At 38.9% G+C, this 12,367-nt stretch overlaps 1 protein-coding gene across 1 annotated transcript; it reads left to right on the forward strand.

Moving 5' to 3' along the window:
* The first annotated feature begins 316 nt into the window (after positions 1 to 316).
* On the forward strand, positions 317 to 2,884 carry LOC125186850 (laccase-14-like). The gene is made up of 6 exons (XM_048083317.1): positions 317 to 441; positions 523 to 674; positions 759 to 1,003; positions 1,073 to 1,201; positions 1,277 to 2,203; positions 2,325 to 2,884. Exons 1-6 carry the CDS (start codon positions 355 to 357, stop codon positions 2,528 to 2,530), a joined length of 1,746 nt encoding a protein of 581 aa, XP_047939274.1. The 5' UTR covers positions 317 to 354; the 3' UTR covers positions 2,531 to 2,884.
* The last annotated feature ends 9,483 nt before the right edge of the window (positions 2,885 to 12,367 follow it).

Here is a 12,367-nt window from a genome sequence, read left to right on the forward strand (position 1 = left end):
TTACTAGAATATTGTATTGTGTTTCCCACGATCTTAATGGTTGGCTATATATATATATGGAAACAGCTAGCGGATCCAGAAATTCGTGGGGCAAAAATCTATATATATATATATTTTAAGAATTTAAGAATGGGCATATGAAAGGATATTTAAAAAAAATTATAAATTAATGACAAAATAGCATATAATTTTTGCAACTGAGAAAAAGTCAACTGACTAGCGTGACTCATGCACGTGTTTGCAACTGAGAAAAAGTCAACTGACGCTCTTTATTTGATGCAATCAAACATATATAAAATGATGGATCCAATATCAACTTACAACTACTAAAAGCTCAAAATAAATTTTGTTGATATGAAGGTTTTCATTCTGTGCTTCTTAGGTGTTGTGCTTGGATACATAGTGCAAGCCAATGCTTCAGTTCGAAGCTTAAGATTTGAAGTAAGTATATAAATAAATTGATTTTCTTAGTTTTAACCTTTTCATTCGAGAAAAATTGGTCTAAATTTGAACTTGTTTCAGGTGGTAAATTCTGATCACGCAAGGCTATGCACCAAAAAGCCATTGCTCACTATAAACGGACAATTCCCGGGGCCAACCATATATGCCAGGAGGGGAGATCTTGTCACAGTCGATATTATTAATCATTCCGATCAAAATATAACAATCCATTGGTAAATACGATACCTCAAAATCTTATATATGTGGTAATGGAGCATTAGTGAAATTATATATGAATGGTAGTTGATTATATGCAGGCATGGAGTAAAAATGCCAAGATATCCATGGTCGGATGGAACCAATTATGTGACCCAGTGCCCAGTTCAACCCGGCAAAAACTTTACCCAACAGATGATCCTCTCCGACGAAGAAGGCACATTGTGGTGGCACGCTCATAACAATTGGTTGAGAAGTACCGTCCACGGCGCAATTGTCATCCTACCTCCGGCGAGGGAGACTTATCCTTTCCCCAAGCCTCATGCTCATGTTCCCATAATCATTGGTATAGTATCTCAATATTTGTATGTAAATTAATTCAATTTGTTGAGATAATCACACTTATATATTGCAGGAGACTGGTGGAATGCTAAGGTTGAAACAGTGTACAAGGAATTCCTGGCCATTGGAGTAGATCCCCAACCATCCGATGCCATCCTCATCAACGGCCAACCCGGCGATTTTTATCCATGCTCCAAACAAGGTTAAATTTATTGTCACAAGCTCAAACCTGTAATAGTAAAAATTTAAACAATTAATTTATTCATTTTTGGTGCAGACACATACAAATTGCAAGTGGAATATGGGAAAAGGTACCTAATCAAATTAATTAACGGTGTGATGGAAACCCAAATGTTCTTCAAAATCGGCAACCACAACTTCACCGTAGTGGGCATCGATGGCGCCTACACGAAACCGCTACATACAGATTATGTAGCGATTTCGCCAGGCCAAACCATAGATTTGCTTCTAGAAGCCAACCAGCCGCCAAGCCATTACTACATGGCGGCCAGAGTGTACGCCACTGTCAGGAAATTCGAGAAGAAATTCCCCGCCACTGGAATAATCGAGTATGTCGGAAACTACACTCCGCCTCCATCACCGCTGCTTCCGTCCTTCCCCGAAGTCAACGAGACGGCTGCAACGATCGGCTTCACAGAGCAACTAAAGAGCCTAGGCAACAACGTGGACGTCCCTAAGGAAGTCGACGAAACCTTCTTCTACACTCTCTCAGTGAACGTGTTTCCCTGTACCGAACCTTCTTGCTTCGAACCCTTCAGGGTGCACGCGAGCGTCAACAATTTGACATTTGTGCTTCCGAGCAACGTCGACATTCTCACAGCTTATTACAAACAGATTAATGGAGTTTACACTGCTGATTTCCCCGACTTCCCGCCAACATCTTACAACTACACACAACAGGTGGGGAAGAAAGCGGGACCATCCGCGTTCGGAACAGCGGTTCGTATGTTGGAGTATAACACGGCGGTGGAAGTGATTTTCCAAGGCATCAACTTCAACGGTGGCGTTGACCATCCCATGCATTTACACGGATACAGCTTCTATGTTGTCGGTTCCGGGTTAGGGAACTTCAACAAGTCCCGGGATCCGCCCAACTATAACCTTGTCGACCCGCCGTTGATGGAAACCATCGCGGTGCCTAAAAACGGATGGATCGCTATAAGATTTAAGGCGAACAATCCAGGTATGCAAGAACATATGTGGGGTTTATAGAGTAAATGCGTTTTTTTATTATTATTATTATTATTATTATTATTATTAATTGACTGGTCTTTTGAGATGAGTTCGTGTGTAATATGCTGCAGGAGTTTGGTACATGCATTGTCATTTCGAGCGGCACTTGACATGGGGGATGGAAATGGTGTTCATTGTCAAGGATGGGAAACTCCCACATGAGAAGATGCTGCCGCCGCCGCCGGATATGCCACATTGCGGCGGAGAAGACTCGTCTCCTCCTCTTGTATTTGGTGATACTCAGTCCACAATAGGGAAGAGAGAAGAGGATCAATGATTCTTTATTTATGATATCTACTAGTATATGTTTATTTGCTTTATCTAGAAGAATTGGGTTCTTCCGTATGGAGAAACTGGGCTACCCCAACATTCGTATTCGGAACAACAAATTGGGCTAGGCCACCGAAATATGGTATGACGATTGTCGACCCCGGTTCTTGATTCATTACCTTAGAGTAGATAGGTGTCGTGCCTCCTGTGGCTTTGGTATTTGTTGTTCGTGTATCTTTCGGCACGTCACTTTTGGGCGTGGCCATGTATTGTACCTCCTTGAGTTATGATATTTAGGGATTGAGGGACCCACGAACCCTCCACCATGGGGTGTTTAAAATAAAAAGAATAATTGGGTTCTTGTCTTGTTTGAGGATGAGGGTCTACGGCATTCTCGATTGTGCTATAGTGATAAATTGTTATATTCATGAAAATTATTTAATCAAACTTCTAATTCATGTAGTACTCTTTTCAATGATTTGGGATATGTCAAAGATTTGATAAGATTTGACATTGAAATGTGCTTATTTATTAAAAACAATCAACATCATAAAATACTATACTACCAAACATTTTCTGATTTTATTAGAACATCGCTAATATTATAAGTTTTATTAGAACATCAGTAGCTCAGTTGGCTTATTTTTCAACCATCCACAATGAGTATGATGGTTTGAGTTCGATACCCAACAAGGGCATCATTTATAAGTTTTATTCAATTTTTACTATTCTTCGTACAACTATATTTCCCCTTATTTTTCTTGTTTTACAGTTGACTAAGAGTTTGATTCTACAAAATAAAGCATTTTTTATTATATACGCTTGAGATTTCGATTGTCACAAGAGAAATTATTATAAAAGAAATCTTATATTTTATATTGATTTTTCTATTTTATACTTTATGTGTTTTTTATTTATATCACTTTTTTGTTCTACATTTTAAATTGATATGGTTTAGAATTCAATTTACCTCTTTCTTTCTTTTTTAATAATTTTTTAAAATATATTTTTAAACTCTTTCGACAAAGTTGTTTTTTTTTTTTTTTCGTTGGCAGTGTATCTATCAATAATTATCATAGTAGGAACACTGGTTTAGATGAACCCCCATCGTTAAAATCCTGGTCCGCCACTGATGTTGACTACTGAGAGATGCAAATAAGGGGATCTGTCTCTTGGATTTTAATAAAAACAGTTAACTAAACATACGGCTGAAATATGTGGAGCAACGCAAGCAAGACTCGACATAAGCAACACAACAAGCATAAGAGTATCCACTATAGTTGGCCGGGCCAAGCCATAAAATCGTGGCCGGGCCACCAACGCCCATGTTTTACACTATAGTGGACATGCCCAAGCCACCAAATAATTTATTTTTTTCATTTTGTGTATATTTTAATTAAAAACGGGTATATTTATAGAATTTGTGTAGGAATGAGGTAAAAAAATGTGTATACTTGTAGAATTAAACAAAAAAAAAATCAAAAAATATGGAGAGTCGCGGCTCGTGGCCAATACAATAGGAGGGCCACGGCTCCCGCCCAAGAGCCGCGGCCGGGCTACGATCGTGGCGCTCCCATGTCCACCCCCCCCCTCCCCCGCCGCGGCTGCCCACCCCAGTCACTATAGGGAGCCGCGGCTCGCGGCTCTCCCGTGGCCCGGCCGCGGCTCCCCTATAGTGAACACTCTAAGCCCAAGATCATAAACTCAAAAAACTTTGACTTCATTCGTAGACCATATAATAGCTTCATCGGCACTCGGCAGCATATAATTGCTTCGACAGGAGAAAAAAAAGAGCCATAAACATGCAAATATATCACAAATCTCGTGAATGATTTGTAGACACGTTCTTCATTCCCAAGAGTGGCAATATTAGCTATGTCTTCTATAATAAATCCATACATGTATAGCATAAAACAACAATCTGCATAAATGACGGTTGAATATTTTTAATAAATCGGTGAAGGTTAGTGTACCTAATTTGAACGAAAAATATGTTCCTATCATAATGATCAACCGATATAGTCTTAATGAGGTGCGTCAGGATGATAACCTGATAACCTATCATTTTATGAATGAAATATATATTATTTTTGCTAAAATATCATTTTAGACAAACATTATATCATTTATATTGATATCATTTTTATACATACATAATATCATTTTATAGAATATAATCATTTTATACATACAGAATATCATTTGTGTTGACATCATTTTTATATGTACAGAATATCATTTTATATAGCATAATCATTTTATACAAATAGAATACTCCCTCCATCCCACATAATTTTACCCAGTATTTCATTTTGGGTCATCCCACATAATTTTACACACTTCACTTTTACCGTTTTTGGCAGTGGACCTCATATTCCACAAACTCATTCCTATTCACATTTTATTATAAAACTAATACTTTAAAAGTAGGAACCACATGCTGGTTATTTAGCATAAACATAATTTTTAGCAAAAATGATATATTTTCATCCATAAAATATATGATCACATCCCTAATCTAAATAATTCATTTATATATTCTGGTAAGTTAATTGATTATCTTATCATTTTTAGTACATCTAGCTTGTGACCTTACTATTTAACAAGAAAATATTTCACATAAGAAAACTAATTACTTAAACACAATTATTGTCACACTAAATTACACAAAATTGCAATAATATTGTCATATTTCTATTTCGACGGCATAAAATTCGAAATCATTAGCTATTATAAATCGTAAATCATATGGAGTACATAAATTCAATCTCAATATTATGGAGATCATAAATCATCCAATATGTGTGTTTAACCATCTCATATAAATAGCGATAGAAATATTTATAAATAACAAAACTCACTTCTATTAATACTCTCAAAATGGGTCGTCCTATTTTAATATTTTTAATATTATGTATCATTGTTGAGACTAGTTATAAATAAGACTATTGTATATTTGTATGACTTAAACCCCAAGAAATACAAGTATCTTATTGTTATTTCTCCTTTTTCTAATCAAATATGAAATGCTACAATTCAGTTTTAGATTATTTTGCGTCCTCTATTAGTCGGTAACTAATCAAATATGAAATGCGAGGTATAATAAATTTCATTCCTCCAATGATATCAGTCATTACATAATTATCCAAAGCACACGTGTGTCAAAATTTATAATCAACAATTTAAAGACTTAACTCTATTAACAACTTCTCCACATGATGAATTAATCCTCCGACAATTCATGCAGAGAAGAAAATCAGTGGTTAGTGTTGGTTATTCTGGGTCCGTTGCACAAAATTAAAATTGAATTGGAATTAAATTTGATGATGTTAAAATTGTATGGAATTAGAATTTTAGGAAATTGAATTTGATGATGTTAAAATTGTTTTTGAGATTAAATCGTACGTCTTTAATTAGTGGATTTAATTTTGTTTGACTATTTGTTGCATGTGTTTGAGATTAAATCATAGGTTGATTTCAGCTTAATTTTGCGGAAATGCCTTTATTAAAGAAAATAAAAAAATCGTACTACGACTAAAAAAAAAAAAAAGTGACATTTTCCTTTTGCAGTTAACTTAGATAGGGAAGAAGTAATAAATTTTGATATTAGAGTTTAATCTCATATCTTCACAACTTAATTAGGCGTGAACGTTTCTTTATGTTTAAATGAAACTCAACTTAGATCAAGATTTTGACAGCAGATCAAAATGGTCTGATTTTTTTAGATGAAATTCGTAAGAAAGTTGGTGTATAATTAAATGGCATAAGGTAAAATAAAATATAGTGTGCCACAAATTTTGACATATATCAAGTGCATATAAATTCAAATTTCAAATGCAAGAAAACTTAATATGTATGCCAGAAATTTTGACATATATAGAGACAAAAATATGAAAATTTCTTGTAGACAAATTTTAGATAAATTCATATTCAAATCATACGATTTAACAAATCGACAGTACATAATAATATAATTTTATAAAAAACGAATAATACAAAACAATTTTGTCAAGAATTTCATCATAAAACCGCATTCCAAGAATTTTGAAAGATGGAGACAAAATAGAAGAATTTTATGAAATACTCTAACTTCACTCGTGGAAAATAGTTTTCGCAGTGGATGACACAAGTTTTAAAACCTAATTTATGAACATTAGAAAGAATAAAATAATTTTAAATAGTGTTCGTCAGAAAAGGAAATGCTATATATACCACTAGTTGTAAAAAAGTTTCTCCATAAATAAGACCAAAATAAAACCGTGGAATAGGATCTTGTGCCGAGGAACCTTGAATATTTAAACTGAAATCACAAAAAAAAACCACCACCATAAAAAAAACTAAAATTAACCCATAAATAATGGGTTCATAAGAGCATCCACAATAGCGGCTAGCCAATCGGCTAGCCGATTCGCGTCGCTAGCCGAACCATTGCAGTCGGCCAGCGGCGAATCGGCGAGAAAATTCGGCGTGGGCTAGCCGATTCAGGGGCGCCGGCCGCCATTGTGGCGTGCCGATCGGCCAGCGCCTATTTTCGTTTTTTTTTAATTTTTTGAAAACCTATATATACGCGATTTTATTTTCATTTGCACCACTTGTTTTAACGAGTTTTCTCTCTCTCTCTAAATTTCTGTACAAGAGTAACATCGAGCGATGGACAACAACAACGAGTCTAGTCCGGCGACGAGCGGCTCTCATACTCCCAGGGTACCCGTGGGATCTGGATGGGGCCAGATGGGCCCAGGGTTTAACGTCCCTTGGAATCAGTTGATGGGGATGATGGCTGGAGCTCCGGGGGTGGGAGGGGGGAATGCAGTGGGAACCGGGGGGATGCCGCAGGGGTGGGGAGGTATGCCCCAGATGCAGCAGCAGATGATGGGGATGATGTGGCAGGGAGGATGCAGCACTGGGATGCAGGGGTCACCGGGGGGGACACGGTCTATCGTCCCTCTCTTTGATTTTTTGATGGCTTCGTCTCACACGTCGACCCCGGTGGAGACGCAGCTCACTGGCGATGACCTTTTGTCATTGCATGAGATGGGGATCGATCTCGGGGATCCGGACACTCCCGTTCCAGCGGGTCGGGCCGCGCCGAAGAAGAAGAAGGGCAAGGTGGTCGGCGAGTCCTTGCAGCCCGGTGTTGACGACACCCCACTCAGAGGAAGTGGACGGAGGATGAGTACGCCGGCGTGACCAAGGGGTGGTTGTCGGTTTGCGACGATCCTCTGGTTGCGAACAACCAGCGGGTCGTCAACATGTGGGCGAAGATTAGAGCAGCCTACAGGAGGAACTGCCCGCATGGGAAGGACTACAACGGGGAGGAGTGCCGAAAGGGGTGCGAACGGATCAGGGCCGCGGTCGGCCGATTTTCGGGGTTGTACGCCAACGCCCTCCGCCAGCTGACTAGTGGGCAGAATGAGGAGGACGCCCGGAGGATAGTGGAGAGTCAGTTCCCCTTGCCGGGGAAGTATAAGGAGTTCCTCTTCTGGGAATGCTATGTGTTGCTGAAGGACTCCGAGAAGTTCCGGGCGGGGTGCGACGCTGGGTGGCCGAAGAAGCAGAGGCCGAACTATTCCGGCGACTACAGCGGCAGCAGCCGGCGGATCCCACGACCTCCTCCCCGGATGCTGAAGAGTTTCCGTCCCCTCCATCCGCTACTCGTCGCCCTCGCCCGGTTGGCCAAAAGCGGGCGCAACGGGCAGCGAGGGGAGGATCCCCCTATCGCCCCAGGAGGTCATCTCGGCCCCCCCACCCCCATGCGTGTACACGTTATTCTCGCGTGCAAAGATGGAGGAACATATAATCGCGGTCTTCCAAGAGTGGAAGGCCGCAACCGACCCCACGGAGAAGAGGTTCCTCTACTCGATGCTCGAAAACATGCGGGTGGATTTGGATGCCTCGAGGGCACTGGTGGGGGGTTCAGACGCGAGCTCAGATACCCCGGGTGGCGGCGGCGAGGATGGCGGCGGCGGCGAGGATGGCGGCGGCGACGACGAGGAGTAGAGAGTGGCGGGGCTCGTGTGTGGAAGCCCTCTTTTTTTTTGAAAAAAATCATGTATTTTTTTTATTTATGTACCTTTTTTTTAATGAAATTAATGAATTTTCCAATATATGTCTTGTAAATTTAATTCCGTAATTTAATCGTAAATTTAATTCCATAAAATGTAGTTGTTTTTTAATTATTTTTATTGCGGCTGGCCTATGCTGATGTGGCAGATGGATTTTTAGTGCTAATGACGTGGCAAGAGAGAGAGTGACTGACCTATGGCTGACCTATTCTTATTGTGGATGCTTTAACAAACACAAATAAGATGCTATTTCACCTACATTACTGTGTATTTGGTGTATGGGAAACACTATCATAATATAGTTAATATAGTCAATTATGTTCAAGAATCAACATATATTAATAATTTTAAACTAATAGTGATGAATAAAATGATGGATTTAAATATATGCAATGAATATTGGAGTAAGATAAATAAGAACATTTTACTTGTCTTGTGTATTAGTATTAGTTGTGCCGTTTATGTAAAAAGAAGCTGCAAGAATTAAAATCCATCATGAAGAGAGGGTTGTGGCAATGAGTGCAGAGTTTGAAGGATGCCAGATTGCCAGGAGTAGCAGCTTTCTTAGGGGAAGATAAAGACTGCATCAAGATTTGGGAGGTCTGGAGAGAATGTGGCAGAGTTGTTGCAATATGGATTGGAAAAGGACTAGATCCCCTGCCAGCAGGGACGAGAGAATTCGAAAAAAGGAATCAATTTCGCTGACCTTTCGAAATGGAGGATTAATTTCGCTAACCTTTCAAAATATGGGTCCGAGGCATGCAAATTTTTAGGAATAAGGGATTTTCAATTTTTAATGCATTTTCTCTTCTTTTTAATGATTATTTAGTTCCTAACCTTTATTAATTGACCAAATTACCCTCCATAAATTTTTAACACAGTTTATAAAAAAATCAGCTTTTTCTTCGAACCTCTTTTTTTTTTTTCTCTCGTTCCATCTCTAGAGATTTCAGAATTAAACACGGTAGAGTCAGAATTAACGATTTGCATACACGTTTTCCGTCAGTGTACAATCAATCCAAGTGAATAATCTCTTTTGCTCTCTCATTCTTTCTCTCCAAAAATTCACGCGCACATTATACATGCATTGAAATATCATTGACACATTTGCTGATAATTTGAGTATAGTCGTTGTATTGCTTGGAGTAATATATTAAATAGTGAAAAAACCAGCAGAAAAAGGGGTGGTTTTTGGATTCGAGAATGCCACCGGCAATAATTCAGGTAATCGTGGCGGCGGCGGCGCTACTTCTGGCGTTGTCGGTGGATGGGGAGGAGAAGAGAATGGTGCTGAGCTTGGAGAGGGCGAGTCGTGACGGAGTTGGAATGAGTCAACTCAGGCACTGTGACCGAGTCAGACACGGTAGGTTGTTACAGCAACATCCTTCTACTTCTGGCATCGTTGATTTTTCTGTTCAAGGCACCTACGAGGCTACGATCCTTATCTTGTTGGGTAAACTTTTGCACCAAATGGAATGGAAAACAGATAAATATGACTGAATGTGACGGTTTTGCAATTGACTTTCCTAGAGAATATATTCTTCGATTTTATCACTGCATCATGAATTTAATGTTTTTTAAGCTCTGGAGGAATAATGATTACTTATTGGAATTCATTCTGGTGATTTTTTTTTCTTGTTTCTCAGGTTGGAAGTGAAATTGGGAAATCATGCAAAGGAATTCTATGTACAGATAGATACCGGAAGTGATGCGCTATGGGTTAGCTACAACTAATATTTAATTATTTATGGAGGATAATTTGGTCAATTAATAAATTTTAGGAACTAAATAATAATTAAAAAGAAGAGAAAATGTATTAAAAATTGAAAATCCTTTATTTCGAAAATTTTGCATGCCTCGAACCCATATTTCGAAAGGTCAGCGAAATTAATCCCTCATTTCGAAAGGTCAACAAAATTAATCCTTTTTTTCCGAATTCTCTCAGCAGGGACGGATCTAGGAATATAAATGAACAGGGGCAAAATTATATGTAAGGGAAATTTAAGAATATAAGAAGGAGCAAATATAAAGAAATTTCAAAAAAAATACAAAATTGAAAAAATAGCATATGTTAATAATATTTGAGAAGGGGCATTTGCCCCACCTTATATTAAGGTGGATCCGTCCCTGCCTGCCAGCCTGACTCTCCTACAGGCTCATGCAGGAAGGTGTGGCAGAGATAGAGATGAATAGCAGCGGAAGGTGAAGGGAAGGATAGGAATGGAGAGAGAGGTGTTTGCTGCTAAAATAGGCTAGTGGACTGACTGACTGACAACTGTTTTAACACAAATTACAATATCACATTTCAAGAGTAAGTGAGAAAACTTAAGCCTAAGGGTGGGTATGTCCAATATCAGAAGAGATTTTATCAACTCAGCTAGTAATACATGCTATTGATACGCTCGGATTTTGCACTATTTTAAGGTCATTATTTGGTTCGTTTTCGATGTCAAAGTCACTCTATACGTCCATTATTTGCATATTTTGTTTATTTTGGTATTTTGTCGTGTTTTGTGAGAAATGTGCATAATTGAGCCGAAAAAGGGAGCGAAAACGCAAAGTCTGGAAATCTGGAGTCAGACGGCGACCGGCGACCGCCGACACCCGGCGGGCAGATCAATGCAGCGGTCCGCCTCAGAAAAATACGCTTGGAAGAGAAGTCTCGCCCGGTGACCGCCGGAAGACGGCGGTCCACCGCCGGAGAAACAGACTTAGACTTCTGGACTCCAATGCGGCGACCGCCGGCCAAGGTGCGGTGGCCCGTCGAAGAAAGGCGGCGAATCAGAGGATTTACCATATTTTGAAGATCTTTTCCTTCTACAACAAGGATTGGTTTTCCCCTATAAATAAGACCTCAAGCTTCATAAAAAATGGAGAGCTTCTACTTGCAAAATAATACATAGAGATCAAGAGCTAGAGTACTTCACTTGTGCAAGGAGTTGGAGAAGGATTTCAAGAAAATCAAGAACGAAAAGGATTCAACCTATGGGTTTTATTTGCTTTAGTTTTATGTTCAAATTGTCTTCCCTTCAATCTATGTGTTTAGCCAATTTCATCATGTGTAACTAAACTCATAGGATTCTAGGGATGTGCTAGTAACGACTTTGGTTATACAATTCCTTTTTCTATTTAATATCCGTTTCGTTTTTACTTTGTTTCTTCCTTAAGTAGTTTTGATGCTGCATGACTGAGTGACACAATCTTGCATGATTTAATATAGCTTGCTTCATAACTGTGAGAGAGTTCTAGCGAGTTAGATTCACTTAGTAGACGCTACAGTTAGCTTCCCTTAAAACGGCACTATTAATTGAGAGTGAGGATTTTCAAGGGTCTTAGGAGCTTTATGGAGTTACGTGTTAGGATTGACAACCCTAATCTTGTAATCAGCGTTTGCATCGCATGAGCATAAGCTAGGTGACTCGTCCTTTCAAAGTATAAACTGTGCTAGGGTATTGTAGTTCGAAATTTGTATAACCATAACTGTGAACGCACATCCCTGGGATTCCCTTATCTCTATCAATTGTCTCTGTGTTTTATCTGTATTTAGTTGTTATATGCTTTATATTGTTTTCTATTTCCAAAAGTTTTCAAAAACCTTCCATTCTTTCAAATAGTAATTGAGTCTTAGTAAAGGATAGACACTTTGTGTTTGCCTTCCCCGTGTTCGATATCCGGTACTGACCTTTAGCTATACTATATATACTCTGTATACTTGCAGGTTTATTTAGTGCTAAAAAATAGTGCATCAGCTATCAACATGGCATGAAAAAGATAAGTTC

This window comes from Salvia hispanica, chromosome 5, assembly GCF_023119035.1.
Source record: "Salvia hispanica cultivar TCC Black 2014 chromosome 5, UniMelb_Shisp_WGS_1.0, whole genome shotgun sequence".
Lineage (NCBI taxonomy): Eukaryota > Viridiplantae > Streptophyta > Magnoliopsida > Lamiales > Lamiaceae > Salvia > Salvia hispanica.